We start from the raw sequence: 21,997 nt of genomic DNA, 5'->3' as shown, positions 1-21,997 counted from the left end.
TAGGGGAAGGGAAGCAAAAATAATATAAAAACAGGGAGGGGGACAAAATATAAGAGACTCTTAAATATGGAGAACAGAAGGTTGCTGGAGGGGTTGTGGAAGGGGGGGATGGGCTAAATGGGTAAGGGGCATTAAGGAATTTGCTCCTGAAATCATTGTTGCACTATATGCTAACTAACTTGGATGTAAATTAAAAAATTAAATTAAAAAAAAAAAGAAAAAAGATTCTATTCTGTATAATTCAATTTTAAATGTTAAAGATGTACTAAAGAAAGTTCATTCTGGGACATCTTTCTCAATAGAAGTTTTTAAGGATAGAAACCAATGACCATGTGTTTCACACATGTTGGACTTTGAGTAATGTTTGTTTAATGAATATAAAATGTGTCTTTAGAATAATCAGGTTGGTAGACTGATAATATGTTCTACCATGTATCTTGGGCTTTCAAAATAGTAAGCTGAATTTCATAGAGGTGGGTGGGTAAACACCCCTTATCTCCTGAGACAAAGTACAAAATTTGCTGAAGTAAGAATTAACAAGGGAGAGAAGGTATTTGGGTGGGGAGAAGGTAGTGAATAGGCAGCAAACAAGGCTTAAACCTTAATTTAGAAGATTTTTATTATGTATTTACTTATTTTATAAATATTTATTTACTGAGAGAGAGAGAGCGAGTGTGTGTGTGTGTGTGTGTGTGTGTGTGTGTGTGTGTGTGTTTGAGAGAGAGAGTGAGAGACAGAGAGAGAGAGAGAAGGGGAGAGGCAGAGAGAGAGGGAGAGAGAATCCCAAGCAAACTCCATGCTGAGCGTGGGCAAGGTCATGACCTGAGCAGAAATCAAGAGTCAGATGCTCAACCACCCAGGTGCCCTCAAGAGGTTTTTTAACAACTTCTTGGTCTTTTTTGTTTGCATGTACTTCAATTAAAAAGTTACAAAGAATACTGTTTCTGAGTATCGGTGGGCATTTGACCAGGTAAAACCATTTTTCTCAAAATACATAGTCTTTACTATCTTGGATAATAATCAGAAATGCTACATCTCCATATGGGGTTGACAACCAGTTCAGAGCAATGTTAATTCTGAGTAGTAATTCTGAGTAGGATTGGAGAATTGGAGAGAAAAAGATACAGCAAGAGCACCACCTAGTGGCCATCTAGAAGTTATATCAATTTAATCAGCCTATGGCATTAGGAAAAGTTCAGCTTACTGATCATTCTTACTCTGTGTTTGGGTTCTCAACAGACAGAAGCTTCACTTCCAACCCATTTTCCAAGTCCTAAAGAGCTGAGTATGAGTTCTCCAGATACTAAGGGAAGATGATCACAGATTTGAATTAGGAGTCAAGTTGTTTCTTGGACTTAAAAAGAGCAGAATGAGGGAATGTGAAGCCATAATGCTTCCTTCTTTGCAGATTTCTCCCCCAGAAAGGTGTGATGTTGCTTGTGCCTAGTCTAGGATCACTCACCAGTCCCTCTTTCCTACAAGACTATGGATGAGCTCCAGGGGTGGTAGGAGCAAGTATGGCCTAAAATTTGAAAAAGAAAATTCTTAAAGAGAATTGCCCATAAGAGACTGAAAAATCCTACTTTAATTTTTTGATGTAATTACAGACTTACAGAAAAGCTGCAAGAATAATACAAAGAATTCTTATATATACATTTCACCCATATTTCCCAAATGTGTACACTTTACCATGCTTGCATTTCCTTATTGTTCTCTCTCCCAATCTCTCTCTCTCTTTCTCTAGACACACACACACACACACACACACACACACACACACACACTATTTGAGAATAAATTGCAGACATAATTCCCTGTTGCTCCTAAATACTTTAATATGTAATTCTAAAAACAAGGACATTATCTTATGAAAGTAAATTATCATTCAGTACTATCATCTAATGAACAGACCTTATTACAATCTCACCAATTGTTTCACTAATAGCCTTTATAGTACAAGAAAATAAATTATTGTCCAGGATTTAATCCTCGCTAAATGCACATGTTACATTTAGTTTTTATGTTTCTTTATTCTTTTTTTTTTAATATGGAACAACTCTTTAGTTTTTCTTTATCCTGCATGACTTGGCTAAAAAATTAAGTAACAATAAAGTATAATACTAACAAATTAAAAACTATAAAAACAAGAATCCATAAGTTCATGCTGATATATATAAATGAATTAATAAATGAGGAAGAAAGGTAAGTTCTTCCTAGAGAGAATGCTAACTAACAAATGCAGAAGGAATGATGGAATGGGAAAATCAAATCTTGACAACCTTAGTAGTAATAATCAGGCAAAAGTCATTAAAGGATATTAAAACTAGTAGGTGAAAGATTGATGAGTAAAAGGATATTTACATAGTTTCAAAGTGTTTCCCCACAAAATACATATTAATTACAAAGAGAAAAATAATTTTACATTGAAGATAGCTGGAAGATACTGCCTTAACAAGGAATGAAAGTTAGCATCACCAGTAATGATGCAATTAGACAATATATGCCTCCTGATAGGAAACTCTGAGAAGAACACACATATCTTCTTTGGTATGCTTTGCCCAATGTATAACCTGAATTTTTAAACACAAGGAAACATCAGGCAAATCTAGACTGAGGGACAATCTATAAAATAAATAGCTTATACTTGTCAAATTTTATCTTTTAGCTAGAAAACTTATAGCTTCCCTTGAGATCCCTACTTTAGACTGGGTGTATGGGTTAGGGTGGTTGAGGGAGATTCAGTTTCAAGGCAAAAGCCTGGTCTTTTTCTGATGGGGATGCTCTGAGTCCCTCCCTCATGAGATAACTGTGCCCCCTCAGGATGCCCTGGGGCCAGAGGTGCCATGCCTACCTCCCACTCCCATGGCTGTGGAGTCACTGACTCCAAGGTCCAGGACACCAATCTCCATGTAAGGTGTTTGGCCAGGGCCTTGGACTACTCTAGAATTAAAAGGTACTTTTCCAAAGGCATAAATACAGGACAAAGGAAAGGAAGCACTGCCTGATGCAGAAGGTGGAAATATCTTGGCTCTGGGGAATAAGAACTAGGAAGTTAGCTGGTTTGGGAAGAAAAAAGTGGATTTTCAGAATGACAATCTAAAAAACTATTTCTGAGTGGAGTTCAGTCTTTCTAAGGTAAGTTGGGAGGAGAGGAAGAGACCTTATAGTCATAACTCTTCCCTAATAAATTCCCTGGTTTCCCCAATGCCACTATTGCCATGGGATCCCAAATAGATAGCACTTCTGTCCCCAGGGCAATGGGCTTTCCTATCTTCTCTGGGGAATGGATATGGGAACAGTGAGCAGGACACAGCTTCTTGGGTTGGTTTCTAGTGACCTACGGAATGACAAGCTCCAGTGCCTATTATTACACCAAAGTGATGTCTGAGCTCTTCTTACATACCCCGTCAGACACCGGAGTCTCCTTCCAGGCCATCAGCAGCATGGCGGACTTCTGGGACGTGAGTATGAGATACCCTCTACCTCTCCTTTCTCCTTCTCAATGGCCTGAAGCATAAAGCCACAGGCCAGGGTTCAGGCATGTCAGACAGTGGACCAGGCCATATCCAGAGACCAGATTATTCTAGAATCAGGCCAAGTCAAAGGGTCAGGCAAGAATCAATGGGTAAGAGTAGAGTTTAGGTAGAGATAGATGAGAAATTGGGATGATGACCAGAGAGTCAAGCTATACTAGTTAGTTAAACTAGTATTGGGAGTTAGAGGTAAGGCTGAACTTCAAAATGCATCTCAAACAAAAAGTAGGGTCACGTGAGGTCAAGAAGTGGTCAAAGTTCATGGGTCAGCTGAGGGATCCAACAGAAGTAGACTAGAGATAAGCCAGGGGGTCAAGAAGTGATGGCAAAGGTCATTCCAAGAGTAAAGGTCAGGATGACGTTAGGTTAGGCCCAACCCAGTTCGTGGTCTAGTTTGCCCAGGGCCCACTACTGGACAGTTTGTACTGGACCAAATGGTACAACAACCAGAGCCTGGGCCATGGCTCCCACTCCTTCATCTACTATGAGAACCTGCTGCTGGGGGTTCCAAGGCTACGACAGCTGAGGGTCCGCAATGACTCCTGCGTGGTGCATGAAGACTTCCGTGAGGACATTTTGAGCTGCTACGACGTCTACTCTCCAGACAAAGAAGAACAGCTCCCCTTTGGGCCTCTCAATGGCACAGCGTGAGTGAATCCCCCCACCAATGTTGCTAGGCTTGCTTCTCTGAGCCTGACACCATCCCAAGGGTTGGGAACGATTTCCACTTAGTCTTAAAGAGCCTTGGAGGATCTGGGGGAGGGGCAGGGGGAGCATCTCTCTGAGTCCCATCTGTGACTGTTAGGAGATCTTGGTTTGGGTCACTCAGGAACAGAGAAGATACATTAGCAAACAAGACCATAGCCTCTGGACTTGTTTCCACACACAGGTCATGGTCACATTTGCACTACCCTGGGGACAGTCCTGGCAGAGAAAGCATTCTTTCTTGTCCAGGTGTTCTTACGGGTATGGAGAATAGATGAAGCACTGGTGCTGCCACACAAGTCATAATTGGAAGAGTCTGACCCTTAGAACTGTAGGGGAAGAAACAAGGGGTTAAGGGTCAATGGAGAATTAGGAAAGAAAGGGGAAAAGGATGGACAGGATGTGAATGGGAAGGAAGGAAGGGCACAGGGAGGAAAGTTTGTGGATGGAACAGAGAATCATGAGGTGAAGCAGCCAGGTGCACAACCACAAGAGCAGAAAGGGTCTTTTCTGTATTATATGAGCCAGGTGTTTCCCTAGTGGGGACTCCTCAGTCTGAGATCAAAAGTGGGGCATGGGTTTGTCATCCATAGTTTTGGGAAATCAGGACATTTATATTTGAGTTTTAGTTTGGCCACTAACTAGCTGGATTATCTTAGATATTTCTGAGTCTTAGGTTCCTCGTCTTCAAAATGTGGATAATATTTACCCTTCATTCTGAAATAGTTGTTAGTATCAAACAAGATGATATGTGTGGAATATATATTATACATGATATGTATATATAATATACATGAAACTGTAATGCCCAGACAATCATCAAGTGTTGCCATTGCCTCAGGAGATCAGCTTTTGGACTGGCTCAGACCTCTCTGCTCAGATGGCTTCTTCTGTGACAGGTGGACATACCACTCGCAGGATGAGCTGGGGGGCTCCTCTCACTGGGGCCGGCTGACAAGCTACAGTGGAGGTGGCTACTATCTGGACCTTCCAGGGTCCCGACAGGCCAGTGCAGAGGCACTCCAGGACCTTCAGGAGGGCCTGTGGCTAGACAGGGGCACTCGGGTGGTCTTCATTGACTTCTCAGTCTACAATGCCAACATCAACCTTTTCTGTGTTCTGAGGTGGGTCTCCTTTCCCTGTCTTACCTCCATCCATGGTTCCTGGTTCCCTTCTCTGCTTGAGACCTTTCCTTAAATGTGTACCCTGTGGTGGGCGTGGAGGAGAGGGGATTGGAGGAACTATCCTAGCCCAGGCCTCACCAGGTATCTCCCCTTCCTCCCACAGACTGGTGGTGGAGTTTCCAGCTACAGGAGGTGCCATCCCATCTTGGCAAATCCGCACAGTTAAGCTGATCCGCTATGTCAGTAACTGGGACTTCTTTATCATTGTCTGTGAAATCATCTTCTGCATCTTCATCTTTTACTATGTGGTAGAGGAGATACTGGAGCTCCACATCCACCAGTTTCGTTACCTCAGAAGCATCTGGAACATTCTGGACCTGGTGGTCATCTTGGTGAGGGACAGATATCTTATACTTGGGATATATTAGGAGGAGGAAGGGGATCTACCCTGATAGGGGCTCCAAGTTCTTCCTTTTGGAGTCTTGAGTCCTCCTTATTATTTCCAGTCAAATCACTGTGTAACAGCTTCCAGAGCCAGAGGCTGATGTTCCCCTGGCTCAGCCCCTGGGAAAACCCTGTCTCCCACATGCCCTCCCACTCTGACCTGTGAGAGGTTCACTTGATATTCTTTCCCTCTTCTGTCTTTTGCCTTTATTATCTGTCCCTTTGAAACTCCTACCTTTTCTCTTCTCTTCTATTAAAATAGCCTGCCTCTTCATCTTCATCTTCTTCCTATTAACAGGACACAATTCCTTGACCAAGACTAGGAAGTGATGGGAGAAATAAAATTACTTGGCTCCAATTCTCCATGGTCCTTTAAAACCTATCTATTTACCATTGGTCCCAAAGCCTTGTTTCAGGATTTAAGATACTCCCCAATCATCCTATTCACTTCCATTTGAAGTTTCTCTGTTCACAAAAGAGAAGGATTTTTTTCCCACCTGACTTACCTACCCCAGCTCTCCCCTAGGACCTTATCATTGAACTTCCTTTGAGAGCCTGACTTCTCTGACACCTCTGACCCCTGTGATGACAGCTCTCTATTGTGGCTGTGGGCTTCCACATATTCCGAACCCTTGAGGTGAACCGGCTGATGGGGAAGCTCCTGCAGCAGCCAAACACGTATGCTGACTTCGAGTTCCTCGCCTTCTGGCAGACACAGTACAACAACATGAATGCTGTGAACCTTTTCTTTGCCTGGATCAAGGTACCTTGGGACCCCTCACCCCCCACAACACCTCAAAGCACTCATTCTCCCTTGTTTAGCACTTGTGTCATTTTCCTTGTCTGGTTTGACAACTCTGGTGGCCTCCATAAGTCCCTGGAGTACACTATTCAAAGATTTTCTCTTTTCTTCCTTTACTGTTTGATTCCACATGGCCTTTGCAGATATTCAAGTACATCAGCTTCAACAAAACCATGACTCAGCTCTCCTCCACGCTGGCCCGCTGTGCCAAGGACATCCTGGGTTTTGCTGTCATGTTCTTCATTGTTTTCTTCGCCTATGCCCAACTCGGCTACCTGCTTTTTGGGACCCAAGTGGAAAACTTCAGCACTTTCATCAAGTGCATGTGTGTGTCCTGCCCTCTTCACTCCCTCCTGGACCCTCTCCCTCCCGCTCTGTGGGTGTGTGTATCCTTGGGGAAGCTAAGTGCATGTGTACAGGTGTGTCTGTGCTTAAAACATCTGTGTGAGAATCTCTGGTGGATGGGTTCAAGTATCTACGCACCTCACTATGTCTCTATCAGGTTGGGCTGGAGGTACAAGAGAGGTCTGTCTGCATTCACTGAAGAATGGTAGTTAGGAAAGCGGTTTGGGGGTATGAATAGGTGACAGGGTTATGGTTAGGCCCTAGGTGAAGCACAGACCCTGGTCTCTCAGTTTCACTCAGTTCCGGATCATCCTTGGGGACTTTGACTACAACGCTATTGACAATGCCAACCGCATCCTGGGACCTGCCTACTTTGTCACCTATGTCTTCTTTGTCTTCTTCGTGCTCCTGGTGAGGGTCCCTCTGGAAGGTGGGAATTGGGAGCCTGAGGGGTGGAGACATAAAGGACCTACAGCATGAGGTTTTGATCCCCCCATATTCTGTACTCAGTGTTAAAATGGGTATCTCAAATCAGGGATGGACAGTGAAGTGGGGGGGGGGCTTCTGGATCACCCGAGAATTGGCTAATGTGCTCAGCATGGGCAGCACAGTCAGGCAGTTTGCAGAGTATAAGAGAATCTTCAGGCTCTCTCAGTAAAACCAAACCCCTATTCTCTAAGAATGGAAAGGGAGAGAAAAGTGCCCCATGAAGAGAAGTAGTTGAACCTGAAATCTTCTACATCTATTCTCCCCTTCCTCTAGGAATTTCTGGCTATTTCTATTACCATTGCTTTATATTCTCTTTCTCTCTGCCAACTATGAAAGATCTGGGATTAATTTTTATTGACAAGGCCAGCAAGTTTCTTTATTTGATCATGGTTAGGGATAGATGGGTTGGACTGGGGTTAGATGGTAAAGACAACAAAACTGTACTCTCAGTGATTGGTAGGCCCTTATATGGAAGCAAACTCTGGCATATGATGGGCTATCTTTGCAGTCAGGTTACTACAGCAACTGAGTGAAGATAGCAGGTGGGTGAGGAAGCTTGATCCATCCCTAACAGGATTGTGCTAAATGGGGGTCTTTGGAACCATGAGATGCTGGGGTTATTGGCCTGCAGAGCTGAGATTGAAAGCATTGGCCCTTTTAGAACATATGTCTGGGACTTTAATAGGGTTAGTGGGCTCAGTGCTGTTAGTGAGTCTGGGGTGAGGACTCAAGTCCCCACTTTATCTCCAGAACATGTTCCTGGCCATCATCAATGATACATATTCAGAGGTCAAGGAAGAGTTAGCTGGACAGAAGGATGAGCTGCAACTTTCTGACCTCCTGAAACAGGTAACCACTCATTCTCTTTGAGTGATACGTCTGTGTCAGGGCCCAAGTCCAAGGCTCTGTGTCCTGGTCTGTTCCTGACTGGTGTAGGGCCCTGTGCCCTTGTGTGCCTTTGACCTATCCCTGGAAGCCTGGCATCCAGTGGGGGGGGGCGGTAAGGAATGATGAGAAGGCTGTAGGAACCATACCTGTTTCCTTTCTCCTTCCAGGGCTACAACAAGACCCTACTGAGGCTGCGTTTGAGGAAGGAGCGAGTTTCAGATGTACAGAAGGTCCTGCAGGGTGGAGAGCAGGAGATCCAATTTGAGGATTTCACCAACACCTTGAGGGAGTGAGCAACAAGATCCAACCTTCTCTGACATTGGTCTATAAGTCCTTGACCCTCAACCATATACCTTTTTTCCTAAAAACCTCTGATCTTGGCCTATGGGCCTCTGACTTTGACTTTAGGCTTTTGACTTTGACCTATAGGTCTCTGATTCTGACCTTCAGAATTGTGCCCTTGGTTTAAAGGTCTCCGACCACGTTCTGTAACATTCTGGACCTTGTTGAACAATTATGAGGACTAATGTAATAATATAATTTCCTATTCATTGCATACATTTCTCACTCCCACATAACTGTGTAGATGGTTCTTTGCTCCACCACAAACACTAGCCTATTCCTTTAGCCTCCTTGCCTCCTAGTTAAACATGTTAACAAACACTGAACAAATACATTGTGAGCACCAGCCGTGGGCCAGGCCCTGAGCAAGGCACACAATTAAATGAGACAAAGTCTTTGTCCTCCAGGAGCTCATACACATATAAGCAAATAAACTGAATCACAGAACAACTTCAACAACAGAAGTGACAAGAAGAGAGGGAGCACAAAAAAAAGAAAGTATTCAATTCTATTTTTGAGTTTAAGGGAAGACCTCTTGGAAGAGGTGGTGTATGAATAGGGTTTTGGAGGATGGATAGCTTACATGTAGACAAGCAGAGGAAGTCCACTCCAAGAAGAGATGAAAGCATATACAAAGGCACAGACGTTTTAAGTTGAGCAACATATACAGGAATAATAAGTTGCTAAGCTATCAAATAAAAGTGGGGCATAGTAAGAAATGAGGCCAGGGGAATGAGCCAGGACCACCCTGGGAAAGGCCTTGAATACCATCATTTAATCCAAAGAATAGGGTGCCCAGAAGGGATTTTAAGCAGGGGAGGGGTACAGTTAGACCTGCACTTTAGAGAGATAAATTGCTCTAGTTGCATTATACAGGATGGATTTCAGGGGGTAGGGAGTGAAGAAGAAGCCAGCAGGGTGGGGGTGGAGGGACAGATTATTTACAGGCAAAGAGATTTTGCAATAATTCCTATAGAACATCATGAGGGCCTGAATCTAGTCAGCAGGAGTCAGAGAAGGAAGAAATAGATTAAAGCAATTTCTCGGGAGTAAAATTGCTAGACCTTGGCGATCCTGGCTTTCCCATGTGGTCCCCTTCTTTCCCAGAGAGCAAGAGTTGTAGAGTCTGGAAAAAAGTAGGAAGTCCCTAATTGAGAGATCATGGCCACAAAAGGCCAGAAGTCATTTCATCATACTGTTCTCCTCAGACTGGGGCACGCAGAGCATGAGATCACTGAGCTCACAGCTGCCTTCACCAGGTTTGACCAAGATGGGAATCACATCCTGGACAAGAAAGAACAGGAACAAATGCAACAGGACCTCAAGGAGAAGAGGGTGAGCCCAGCTGGTTGGTGGACAGGCAGCGAAAGAAAAATATTCATTCTCCCCTCCCTGAGAACATACCGAGAACACAGATCCAAACTGAAAATCCTTTGATAGATGGGCAGGAAAGTACTCTCTAGAATAGTCATTCTCAAACTGCTGCACATTAGCATACGCTGGTAAGGTGGGGGTGGGGAGTCAAATAATCCTCATACTCAGGCCACATACCCTAGACAGAATCTCTGGGAGAGTGACCGGCCCCGGGCATCAGTGCTTTAAAAAGACTCCCTAGGTGATTCCAATGCACAGCCAAAGTTGAGAACCACTGCTATAAAACACAGTCTTAGAGGGAAAGGATCAATTGCCCAAGAATCTCTGACAATTCCTTCTGAGGACTTGCCGTCTCCCTGGGATTTTCAAACTCAGATCCTTAGCTCCCCCAGTTGTGCCTGCTTCGTCCCTATCCGTTGTAGACCAAAAATTCAAGGGCAGGAGAGAAAGTGGCAGGAATCCTGGTACTGTTCTTCCTTTCCCAGATTCAGTTGGATTCTAGGGAGGGTCTCATTAATCAAGGCTTCCAAGAGCTCATGTTTTGTTTCTGTGGGAGGTGATTCCCCAGAGGTTGGTCCAGCTTTGTGTCCAAGCACCACCACACTTATCCTATTGTCTCTAGAGTTTGAGAGGGAAGGGGACTAGCATGAACTGGAGCCCAAGGGACTGGTCCGGAGGTCCTATTAGAGCAGGTGATGAGGAGCTGATGAATTCCCAGAGTAATCTTCTCTTCTCTGACTTCCTGATCAGGTGGCCCTCAACGCTGAGATTGAGAACCTGGGCCGGTCCATTGTGAGTAGCCCACCAGGCGAGTTGTGTCCAGAGGCCACCAGAGCAGGTGGCTGGGTTTCAGGAGAAGAATTCTACACGTATGTGCAGCAAGGGCCCCAGGGCAAAGTGTGTTTATAATGTCCTCCTTGACCTTCTTTCCACAACTTTCTAATTCTCTGCCCTAACCCAGGAAGAATTTCTGCCCCACTTTAACTCTCCCTAGAAGGCTGTGCCTTACCTTCCTTACTCTCATCCAGACACAGACCATTCTGTCCCCCTGCCCCTACAGCCACTTAGCCCCCCAGGCACATATTTCTGCTCCCTCGGTCTCTCTCAAATCCTACACAGACTCACAAGGAGAGTTCTGCATCTGGAGACTGTCCTGGAAGGAGTCATGTCCCAGGTAGATGCTGTGGGCTCAAAACTGAAGATGCTGGAAAGGAAGGAGCAGCTAGCTCTCTCCCCAGGCATGGTAAGTGGCCCTTCACCTGGGTCCCCTCGGCTCCCCCACACTTGAACTCTGCCATCTTTTCCACTCAGTGGGTGGAGGCAAAACATTTTGGAAAGAGCCTGTTTTCAGGCTCCTGGGGCAACATATTCATAGTAGTCACTATATCAGTGGAAGTAAGGAGTGGAGGAAAGGCCTGAAGTTGGTTGCTCTGGCCTAAGGGCTGCCTTAGCCTCCAGGAGATGGTCTGAGGTTGGGGAATCAGATCCAGATTTTGTAGATAAAAGGAAGTGGGATGCAAATTCCTCCTTCATATGACCTGTCCCTTTTTCTTCCAACAGGGGGATCAAGGCGTTTGGGAACACCTGCAGCCAGCCCCAGCTATGACTCCAGCCCCCTGAGGAGTCCAGGGTGGGCAGGAGAGTGGTGGGGCAGGGGTTCTAAAGCATCAGACAGCAGGCTCCTCTCTCACTGCCTCCGCAGAGACCTCCTCAGGACACATCCTCTGTTCCTAGGGCAGCAGTTTCCACCACTGCTCCTGCCGAGTCCACCTTGTGTCTAGCCTTTTGAACCAGTGTCTCTGTGTAGAGCTTGCATCATGCCTAGGCTTGTGACTCAGTGTTTCTGTGTGCAGCCACGTAGCTCTGTGTAGCTCTGTGAAATAACACTTCCCACTGGGCCTCTTACTTCCTGTGCTCCTAGCTCTGCTGTGATGGAAAAAAAAAAAGGCAATAATGAAAGGAAGGTGATGTTCCCTAAGTACCTGGCACCTGGATAGCCACAATTTGGGGAAAAAATAGAAGGGAGCAGCATTATCTGAATGTCTTCGTATTTGCCAGTGAATCTTATCCTTTGTGCATGTAGAGATCTGAGGCTAGCACCCACAGGATTCTTGTCTTCTCCATAGTTTCTAGGAGAAAGAGAAGGGGAAGCCGTGGAAGAGAGGAGACTTTCTCAGGTTGGAGATTACAATGTTACAGAGGAGTTGGAGTGACCCCTCCTCTCAGGGCAAAGTCCATGAAGGCGCCTGCTCCCAACATTCCACTAAACACTGGGAACTGAGGGGGCTGTAAACCGGGACGAAGATGGAACCTAAGGAGAATCAGACAAAGAAATGACCTCCGGATTCAGAGATCTTTGGACTAAAATGTGGTGGGCTCTGATTCTATTCTTGTAAAGAACAATATGGGTTTCTCTGGTGGCTATCAATAAAAATCCTTAGGAAAATCAGGACTTTGCATTTGCTTCTGGGATTGTAGGGAGAAGAAGAGAGGCTGGAGCTGTGAGCCATTCTTGTACTTGGGCTGGGGCACTCATCCCTGCTGGGCGGTGTAGAGTGGGGGCAGTGACAATGTGAAGGGGCTGGGCTGCCCGAGAAGTCCTGAAATAAGAACTTCTGGCTCATAGCAATAATCTGAAATGGTCGGCACTATGACTGTACTGTTAGAGAGAGTGGAGACAGTGACCTAGGGAAACCTGGTCCTCAGGATGAAGAGTGTAAGGTAGCCCTTACTCTGGCATGAGGGGTAGCTCTGTGTGTGTGTGTGTGTGTGTGTGTGTGTGTGTGTGTGTGAGAGAGAGAGAGAGATAGATAGAGAGAGAGAGAGAGAGAGAGAGAGAGAGAGAGGTGAGAGGGTGCAGATGGAGGATAACCAGGGAAAGGACTAAAAACTTCACCAAGATTTTAGGTGTATAGGTTTGCATCCCAAGACCTGCTATATATCCCTTTCCCCTTGCCCTGTGATCTTTACCTCTTCCTCATTTTGCACCTTGCTCCCCAGTAGCTTTTTCTCATCCATTCCCTTCTCCCACCTGTTTCACCATCCCATCACATACACTCTATACACCTAGGAAACTTGTGAAACAGCTAAATGCGATCAAGATAACCAGAGTGTATCCTCAGCCTTAAAAGAGTTACAAAGCTGTCTTCCAGAAAGGCTGTATCAGCTGAAGATAAGTAGGTTCCAACCTGCTTCCTAAGGAAAAGGGGACTGGGGCACCTAAGTGACTCAGTCGGTTAAGTGTCAGACTCTTGGTTTCCACTGAGGTTGTGACCGCTGGGCTTGTGAGTTTGAGACCCACTTTGGGCTCTGCGATGACAGTGCAGAGCCTGCTTGGGGTTCTCTCGCTCTTTGCCCTTCTCCCGCTCATTCTCTTTCTCCCTCCCTCTCGTTTTCTCTCAAAATAAATAAATAAACTTTAAAAAAGAAAAGGGGGACAATGAGTTGTTTATCCAAGACATTGAAGGTCGAGTATTTCGGTTCGGTTCCGGGATCAATGAGTGAAGATTTCCTAAAGGTTGGATGAGACTACCTTCAAAAGGATTCCCTGAGGCGTCTTGGGCAGAGCCTGGGTGGGGAGTCTCTGGGGAGGGGTAACTTGTCTCTGTGACTTTGGTCAGCAGGCCACCTGAGCTCAACCAACCCCAGACAGGCAGTTGGTCTTACGAGACTAGTGACAGGGATGAGCGCATTCTCAGTTCCAGGCGTCGCGGCTCTTGGCAACAGGAAGGACTCACAATAGCTTATCTTAGCTTCAATTTCAGCTTCATGCTTGTATCACTCATGCTGTGTAGCAAGACCCAGTGGAGAGATGGAGAATCCCAGGGCTGCGAACCCGGGAGGCGGGGGGGCAGGGCGGGACCCTCCCGGCGCGCATGCGCAGACATCCACAACCGGAAGTAGCGCGGGGCCAGGCATGGCGGCGGCGACGGCTGCCGAGGATGTCTCGGCGACCCAAAGAGAGGAGCCTGTTCGAGGTACGCAGAGTGGTTGGGGATGAAGTGTCCAGCAGGAGGCCGGGGGCTCGCTTGGCAGGAGCAAGCAGGTCGGAGGGGAGCACCTGACCGGGCGACTGAGATAGTTTGGCGCGGGATCGGGTGTGAGCCAAGGGCCGGTGGCCAGGGAGCAGAGTTGGCGTGTCAGGTGGGGCAAGGACAAAGTGAGGGACTTGAAATTATGGCACATGGAGAATGGAGCCGACTTGATCGAATGAGGACTAGTGAAGGGGTGTGGGGAGAAGATGCCATCGCTGGATTAGGTCTCGGTGTACGGTGGGACACTTACCCGTTCTCCTTTGATCCAGACGATGCCGCCGTGGAAACAGCTGAGGAAGCAAAGGAGCCGGCTGAAGCTGACATCACGGAGCTCTGCCGGGACATGTTCTCCAAAATGGCAACTTACCTGACTGGGGAACTGACGGGTAAGGCGGGGTGTGGACTGATTCGGGTACTGCTCTATACTACCCTATGGAGCTGCGGTTTGGCTCTGGGAGACCTGTGAGGTGCTTTAGCAGCATCAGTCTGTGGCTCCCTCCCCAACACTCTTCATGCCCTGGAATACGCCTGTTGGAAGTTTGGGATGGTCATGAATGGGAAAGAAAAAGGTCTGTTCCTTCCCTGTAGAAATTCACTGGCTAATTTCAGAAATACATAAAAATGCTTAATACAACTCTGCAAGCCTCCATAAGTGTAGACTAACTATGAGAAGTCATAAAACGAATTCATCAAGAAGTGCTTCCTTGGGGGAGGTGCATTTTGAGCAGGACTGTGAAGAGAAGGATTGACCAAAAAGGAGGAAACGATTAACAAGTGAGTGATATAAGCAGTTTGTTCCCTTAAAACAGATGTATTTATTGGGGCAAAGAGAAATTAAATTGGGGAGTAGGGAGTGAACTGCAGATTTAGGGACCTGCTAGGTTGGTCTGAGGATTTGGTGACCCACCCTTTGGGATGTGATTAATTTTGGGGTTCATTGTGTATTTCCAGGTCAACACATGACCTGTGTGTGAAAAAAGGTCCAAAAAGTGAAGTCTGGTCCTGTGTGGCCTCTCATAAGCATTTCTTATATTGTTTCACTTCCCCAGGCAATTGCTGTGAGCTAAATTTGGGAACCAGAATTAATGAGAAAAGGCTTGATGCAGAATGGGAGGGCTTATGAGGCTCTATCATTCTGATTAGTTACTTAATTATTTCTGAGCAAGAGAAACCAAGTAACAAAATCTAGATTTTTGGCTTCTCTTTAAAAATTCCAAAGATTTTGGCAACACTAACTCCCCCATTGCGATGCTATGATCAACCATAGCTGAGCCGCTGTCTCCTCTGAATGGATTAGGGCTATGCAGTGTGTCCCCACCACTCTGTTTTCTCCCTTTTACTGACACCTGGTCAGTTGCCATTTATTACTGTTCTTATAGTGTTGCTTTTTAGTAGTGGTAGAGAATCAATTTTCTGTACCAATATTTCTATCAAGTCGGTAAAGTAAATGATAGATAAGAAGTCTGCATGTGCTAAAAAGTAGGAGAGAACATACTTCTTTATGGAAGTGAATAGTCTTATGTGTTTAACATACAAACACCTGGCTTGCTTCACTCATTTATATGATCTTGCTGGCTTCTAGGTCTTACAGTGTGTGACCCTTGTTGTAGAGAGACTAATTTGCTAGCAACAAGGGTATGAATATGGAGGATAGAGCTCAGAGACATATGAGCAAGAGTCCAGATGAAAAGAAATGATGATGATCAGTGACAGGGTGATGGTAGAGGGAATGGAAAGGAGAGCATGGGTACAAGAATATGGAAGTAGAATTTATAGGACTTGTTGTGTCTATGGAGAGATGGCAGCCTAAGACACTTCGAGGTTTTAAACTGGTGGTGCCATCATCTAAAATAGGGAAGTGGGAAAGCAGAACCATGTTTAGTGTAAAAATATTTTTGGTTTTGGCTTGGCTGATTTAAGATTTTACCAGGACACTTAGGTGACTTGCACATGTGAGTCCCGAGCTCAGAGAGTAATCAGAGCAGGAGAAACAGATTTGGGAGTCCCCTGCACCGTGGTGTGAGTTGAGGCTCTGCAGGATGAGATTGGCAAGGATGTACTTAGGGGTAGCTAAGGGCCTCAACTACAGCCTCAGAGAATGCCTGTATAGGGCAAATAATTTGTTTCTAACAACAGTACTTAAGGTACCTAGGATTGATAACAAATGATTTTTACTTATAAAATTAATTTTAAGCAGATTGTAATTTCCCTGTGATTGTCATTCTTGTACAAATGCTTTTTTGAGTTTGAAAGGAATCTAGCATCACCCTGAGATTGCCCATAGGAATGTGCTGCCCATGTAAACATCAGTCTTGTGTCACAGCTGAGTAAAAATTGGGAAGTGATAGTTAAGGATGAATGAGAAAGCATCTGGCATAGAAACCTACAAAGAGCAGGTTGGAAGAGATTAGAAAATCAGGCTAATATGATGATGTAGCAGACAAGGGAAATGAGCATTTTGTGAAAAGAGGGAGATCACAGGGTCAGGTACTGTGAAGAGATTCAGGATGATAATGATTGAGAAGACACTATGGATTTGGTGGTTAAGAAAGCACCAATGACATTGGAGCATGTAATTTCCCTGGATAGTGGGGGCAGAGGCCAGGCTGCAAGGGTTTACATGAGTGAATGGTGAGGAAGAGGAACCAGTGAATATAAGTTACTCTTTAAAAAGGATTAGCGGTGAAGCTCCTTTGCTTTATGAGCAAATGATGTCGGTGCAGCAGAAGAGAGAGTGCTTTTGGGCTGGAAGAAACCTGAATATATTTCTAGTTAGAGAGGAAGCTGCCAGAATAGAGGGAGAGTTTGGAAATGTCAGGGGAAGGATATGATGGAAGAGAGACCCTGAAGGGTTAGAAGCAAGAGCATAGGAGAAGTTGTCTTGACAAGAATAGGAGCCCTCATGCCTCTTGGGAAGATATTAGGGTACAGAGAAATTTTGAAGTGAGGCAGAAAGGTTGAGGGAGCTTATGTAAGGGGAATTTTCCACTTTTCAGGAAAATTGAGTAGAAGCCATTTGCTTTAAGTAGGGATGGGGAAGGGAACTGAGGATATAAGAAGAAGACAAATGGTTTGGAAAAGTCAGTACATAAAATGCAATATAGAATCAAATAGTAATCAATGAGTTACTAAGAAGTGGTGAGGTCCTAGTTGATTTTATATATATTTATGATGCAGTCCCCGAAATTACATGTTTTCATACCATAGAAATACAACGACTATGTCACCTCTCTTTTCTTAGGACATGAATTTGTTATTTCCCTTTCTAACAAAGATTCTGAAGTCTCTGGATCTTAACTGGTTTATATAGTTTGCTGAGTATAAATGTCATAAATCAATAGTGGACAGCACCTTTGACATTCTCTGGGTCCTGCCTTGAACTACCATTTGACCTATAATTCCACATTCCAGTGATGTATGACAAATCTTAAAGGCATCACATCTTCTGTTTATTTTAAAGCCACCAGCGAAGACTATAAGCTCCTGGAAAATATGAATAAACTAACCAGCCTGAAGTATCTTGAAATGAAAGATATTGCTATAAACATTAGTAGAAACTTAAAGGACTTAAACCAGAAGTGTAAGTAATAATATTTATAATTAAACATGTTTGTATTTAATATTCTTTTGTGCTTGGGGTTGCGGAGAAGTGGAGGGAACATGGCACCTGTCCTGAGGGAGCTCGTTCTCTAAAAGTGAATTACAAAGTTAAGGTGGATTTCTTCCATTTTGAAGATTAGCATGTTTCAGTATGGTTATTTCTGCTTCGGAATCTTGATTTGGTCAGTTTATTCCTGAAAGGGAGAGGGGAGAAAAACAGTGGCCAGATTCTAGTGCATTTATTTTAACAATGCAATCCATAAAGGACTACTTTATAAGTGGAAAACCAGAACATCTGTAAATGGAAAATGCTAATTTAGAGACTGGTAGAATATATTTTCCCATTGACTTCTATGTATGTTCCCTATCTCTAGGACACTCTTCCTTGGTATGGGATTACCCAAGAAACTGAATCAGTTGCAGAAAGATTGCTTGTAGAGCAAGGAATTTAAAAAAGAGGGAAATTAGTGGGTGAGAGAGACTTGCTTTGTCCAGGTCACAGTTCTGCCTGATCAGCTAGCTACCGTCTGCTAGTGTTTGTCCTATGAGTGACCAGAAACATGTCACTCCACCTAGTGTGTCCTGGGCAGAGTTGGAGTGACACTAGCATTCTTACTTTGCCTATCTTTTCTACACTCCTTGTGGAGGCTGTATGAACATGTGGCCTGTCTTTGTTTTAAAGATGCTGGACTGCAGCCTTATCTGGATCAGATCAATGTAATTGAAGAACAGGTAGCAGCTCTCGAGCAGGCAGCCTACAAGTTGGATGCATATTCAAAAAAACTGGGTAACCATTTTTATTTCTGTTTTGATTTAATAAGAGTAATCCACCCAGCCCCCACCCGCACTCCATATGACCTTAGCTAATAGGTCATTTATGGTGTGCCCATAATGATCTATTTTAATTAATTTATACAATAACCTAGTGAGAGTAATTTTTTATTAGTAGTAGTAGTAATAAAAATACTATTTTCTGAATACTTAATGATATATATCAGGTACTGTTCTTAGTACTGTACATGTATTATTCTTTTTATCTTCCCAATAATCTATGAGATAAGTGCATGATTTTTATCCCCATTCTTTGGAAGAAGAAACTGGTTGAAGGGGTTAAATAAATAACTTGCATAAGGATACCGAGCTAGCATGTGAAAGAGCTACATTCCAAGCCAGGTCTGTTTGGTTACAGAGCTCAAGCTCTTAAAATTATGGTTCAGCAGGCTGAAGCATCTTTGATAATGTAGATACATATGTCTTAAAAAATGGAAAAATCAGGGGCGCTTGGGTGGCTCTTTCGGTTAAGTGTCCAATTTCAGCTCAGGTCGTGATATCCTGGTTTGTGAGTTTGAGCCCTGCGTCGGGCTCAGTGCTGACAGCTCAGAGCCTGGAGCCTGCTTCAGAATCTGTGTCTCCCCCTCTCTCTGCCTCTCCCATGCTCATGCTCTGTCTCTCTGTATCTCTCAATAATAAACATTGTTTTAAAAAATAGAAAAGTCAATCAAGAGTTTACTTTTCCTTTAAGGAGGAAACTGGTACTCGTATTGTTGATGGCTTGCTATCTGGCTCTGGCTCTTACATCCATGATTAAAAACATGAAGTTGTTTTTATCCTAGGTTTAATTTATAGATTATTTTATTTTCATCATTGACAATTATTGACTACTTCAGGAGAGTGGTTCGTAACTGAGATTTGACATGAGTGGTGATTAACAGTTTCACTGTCCACAATTACATTTACTAAATGGTGACTGTGAACCTGCCTGAAGGCATTGTACCAAATGCTTTCAAGGTTTTAAAGAAAAAGGAAAATCTATCACAATAAGAGGCTTATCTGATGGTCTTTTAAATCTCTTTGTTGTTCAAAATTGCTTTCCTATAGTGAGGTGTAGGGATAAGAAAACAAAAGGAGTGGGGCACCTGGGTGGCTCAGTAGGTTAAGCGTTTGACTTCAGCTCAGGTCATGAACTCGCTATTTGTGGGTTCAAGCCCTGCGTTGGCCTCTATGCTGACAGCTCAGAGCCTGGGGCCTGCTTTGGATTCTGTGTCTTCCTGTCTCTCTGTTCCTCCTCTGCTTGCTCTCTCTCTCTCTCTCTCTCAAAAATAAGCAAAGATTAAAAAAAAAAAAAAGAAAAGGAGAAACATACATTGTGTGTCCAGAGAGTCTGGCTCCCAGAGAGCGCCTGGAGAGGCACTTTCCTGTGCTTAGTAAGGCTCCCCATGGCTCAAGTGCCAGTAGATCTACTTAATCCTGGTGGAGCCATTGGAGCAGGTACTGTTGACAGGGTTAGAACTTAGTGGACTTGTTCTTTTTTTTTTTTTTTAATTTTTTTTTTTTTTCAACGTTTATTTATTTTTGGGACAGAGAGAGAGAGAGAGCATGAACGGGGGAGGGGCAGAGAGAGAGGGAGACACAGAATCGGAAACAGGCTCCAGGCTCTGAGCCATCAGCCCAGAGCCCGACGCGGGGCTCCAACTCACGGACCGCGAGATCGTGACCTGGCTGAAGTCGGACGTTTAACCGACTGCGCCACCCAGGCGCCCCAGTGGACTTGTTCTTAATTCTGTGTGTGTGTGTGTTTGACTCTCTATCTTAAGTTGAGCACATGGTTGATCGATACCCAAATATCTGTCCTTAGCTAATACGATAGTTAACATTTATGGCGTGCCTCCAGTTTGGACCCGGTTTGGACAGATGATGAGATTGAAACCAACAGGTTTTTTTTTGTTTGTTTGTTTTTGTTTTTTTTTTTATATATAATAGATATTTTTTAATGTGCCTGGAAATGCTAAGTAAGAAAGATCTTTGTAAGAGCTGATTTTAAAAGATTTAACTTCCTCTCTCTCTCTCCCTGGTAGAAGCCAAGTACAAGAAGCTGGAGAAGCGATGAAAAACTCATTCCTGTGGAACAATGTCTTTTTTTTAACATGGAGGAATGTTTTATAAGACCTGAATGCTGAGGCTGATGAATTGTCGAAACTCCTCAAAAGGAAACTATGATAGGTCGTCCCAGAAACGTCCCAACATTGGAGTAAACTGGAGGACTGTGGCTACCCCTGAACTTCTTTGGAGGCAGTATCCCTCAGAAACTCACACTTAAAACTCCTTACCTTTTACTTGAATGTTTCATCATCCACTCAGGACAGAGAGTCTCTCAAAGTTCAGGATAAACCTGGGCTTGCCAGTAGAATCAAATGAGAGGACCTATTTTCTCTCATAGTGGTTGATTACTACATTATTTTCTTAATGGTTGGTTTTTGAGTTTCTGTGTCGATGGTTGTTTTTTCTATTAATGATGCTAATGTATTGCTAATAAGATCCTAAATTAAAAAAGGAAAACAAACTTGTTCTTTATAGATTGTCAGCCTGTGAATGTCAGTAATTTACTTTTCCATAACATTGCAAATAACAGAAAATCTTTTTTTTTTTTAATTTTTCTTAATGTTTATTCATTATTTATTTATTTATTTATTTATTTTTGGGACAGAGAGAGACAGAGCATGAACGGGGGAGGGGCAGAGAGAGAGGGAGACACAGAATCGGAAATAGGCTCCAGGCTCCGAGCCATCAGCCCAGAGCCTGACGCGGGGCTCGAACTCACGGACCGCGAGATCGTGATCTGGCTGAAGTCGGACGCTTAACCGACTGCACCACCCAGGCGCCCCAATGTTTATTCGTTTTTGAGAGAGAGACAGAGTGCCAGTGGGGGAGGGGCAGAGAGAGAGAGAGAGGGAGACTCAGAATCTGAAGCAGTCTCCAGGCCCTGAGCCGTCAGCACAGAGCCCGACGCATGAACCATGAGATCATGATCTGAGCCAAAGTCAGACACTCAATTGACTGAGCCACCCAGGTGCCCCATCAAATAGCAGAAAATCTTAAAATAATTTTAGGCTGAGTGTTGTAGACTGAGCAGAAGCTGTGAAGGGAGTATTTTGATATCCTGATGTATACGATGGGTCCTACCTGTCTCTTCTCTGTGTGAGTCAGATGTCTGGAGATAGATAACATCTTGCCATGTGCTCCCTTTGGAAATGTGATGAAGACAAAGAGTGTGTATGTCTGTGTGCACATACACTGTGGTTTTTGAGTTTCTGTGTCGATGATTGTTTTTCTATTAATGATGCTAATGTATTGCTAATAAGATCCCAAATTAAAAAAGGAAAACAAACTTGTTTTGTTTCCAGTACCACAGAGGTACTGGATGGGGAGGTAGGGCTGCCACTCATAAAGGAAAGCATTTGTAAAATATCTTCCTACTTGTGCCTGCAGGGTCAGGGGGGCTCCTAGGGACCTGATCATCTCCCTGTTAGACTAAAGATA

The 21,997-nt window shown here is 44.2% G+C and overlaps 2 protein-coding genes across 2 annotated transcripts in view; both read left to right on the top strand.

Annotated features, from left to right (window-relative positions):
* Positions 1–12,462, top strand: part of PKD2L1 (polycystin 2 like 1, transient receptor potential cation channel) — a 35,737-nt gene extending 23,275 nt beyond the window's left edge. The window contains exons 4-16 of the mRNA XM_047073308.1: positions 3,334–3,461; positions 3,927–4,180; positions 5,138–5,362; positions 5,526–5,754; positions 6,399–6,569; positions 6,752–6,933; positions 7,244–7,364; positions 8,193–8,291; positions 8,498–8,619; positions 9,881–10,007; positions 10,797–10,915; positions 11,166–11,289; positions 11,607–12,462. Of these exons, the coding sequence (XP_046929264.1) occupies positions 3,334–3,461; positions 3,927–4,180; positions 5,138–5,362; positions 5,526–5,754; positions 6,399–6,569; positions 6,752–6,933; positions 7,244–7,364; positions 8,193–8,291; positions 8,498–8,619; positions 9,881–10,007; positions 10,797–10,915; positions 11,166–11,289; positions 11,607–11,666 (1,961 nt within the window). The 3' untranslated portion in view covers positions 11,667–12,462. The remainder of the gene's footprint in view (positions 1–3,333; positions 3,462–3,926; positions 4,181–5,137; positions 5,363–5,525; positions 5,755–6,398; positions 6,570–6,751; positions 6,934–7,243; positions 7,365–8,192; positions 8,292–8,497; positions 8,620–9,880; positions 10,008–10,796; positions 10,916–11,165; positions 11,290–11,606) is intronic.
* A 1,481-nt stretch (positions 12,463–13,943) lies between these two features.
* BLOC1S2 (biogenesis of lysosomal organelles complex 1 subunit 2) lies at positions 13,944–21,106 on the top strand. Its single transcript, XM_047073307.1, has 5 exons — positions 13,944–14,023; positions 14,350–14,466; positions 17,541–17,660; positions 18,363–18,467; positions 20,536–21,106. Exons 1-5 carry the CDS (start codon positions 13,963–13,965, stop codon positions 20,565–20,567), a joined length of 435 nt encoding a protein of 144 aa, XP_046929263.1. The 5' UTR covers positions 13,944–13,962; the 3' UTR covers positions 20,568–21,106.
* Positions 21,107–21,997: the final 891 nt, after the last annotated feature.

This window comes from Lynx rufus, unplaced genomic scaffold (assembly GCF_022079265.1).
Source record: "Lynx rufus isolate CCGP_SWC_20201006 ecotype Redwood Valley unplaced genomic scaffold, mLynRuf1.p SCAF_11, whole genome shotgun sequence".
NCBI lineage: Eukaryota > Metazoa > Chordata > Mammalia > Carnivora > Felidae > Lynx > Lynx rufus.
The sequence above is the reverse complement of the archived record's forward strand: the minus strand, read 5'-3'. Positions and strand labels throughout refer to the sequence as shown.

Excerpts from the sequence above, each read along its gene's own strand:
- BLOC1S2 (XM_047073307.1), top strand. The coding sequence starts at position 13,963 with ATGGCGGCGGCGACGGCTGCCGAGGATGTCTCGGCGACCCAAAGAGAG. Across the intron at positions 14,024-14,349 it reads AAGAGAGGAGCCTGTTCGAG|ACGATGCCGCCGTGGAAACA; the intron begins GTACGCAGAGTG and ends CCTTTGATCCAG. Across the intron at positions 18,468-20,535 it reads TGCATATTCAAAAAAACTGG|AAGCCAAGTACAAGAAGCTG; the intron begins GTAACCATTTTT and ends TCTCCCTGGTAG.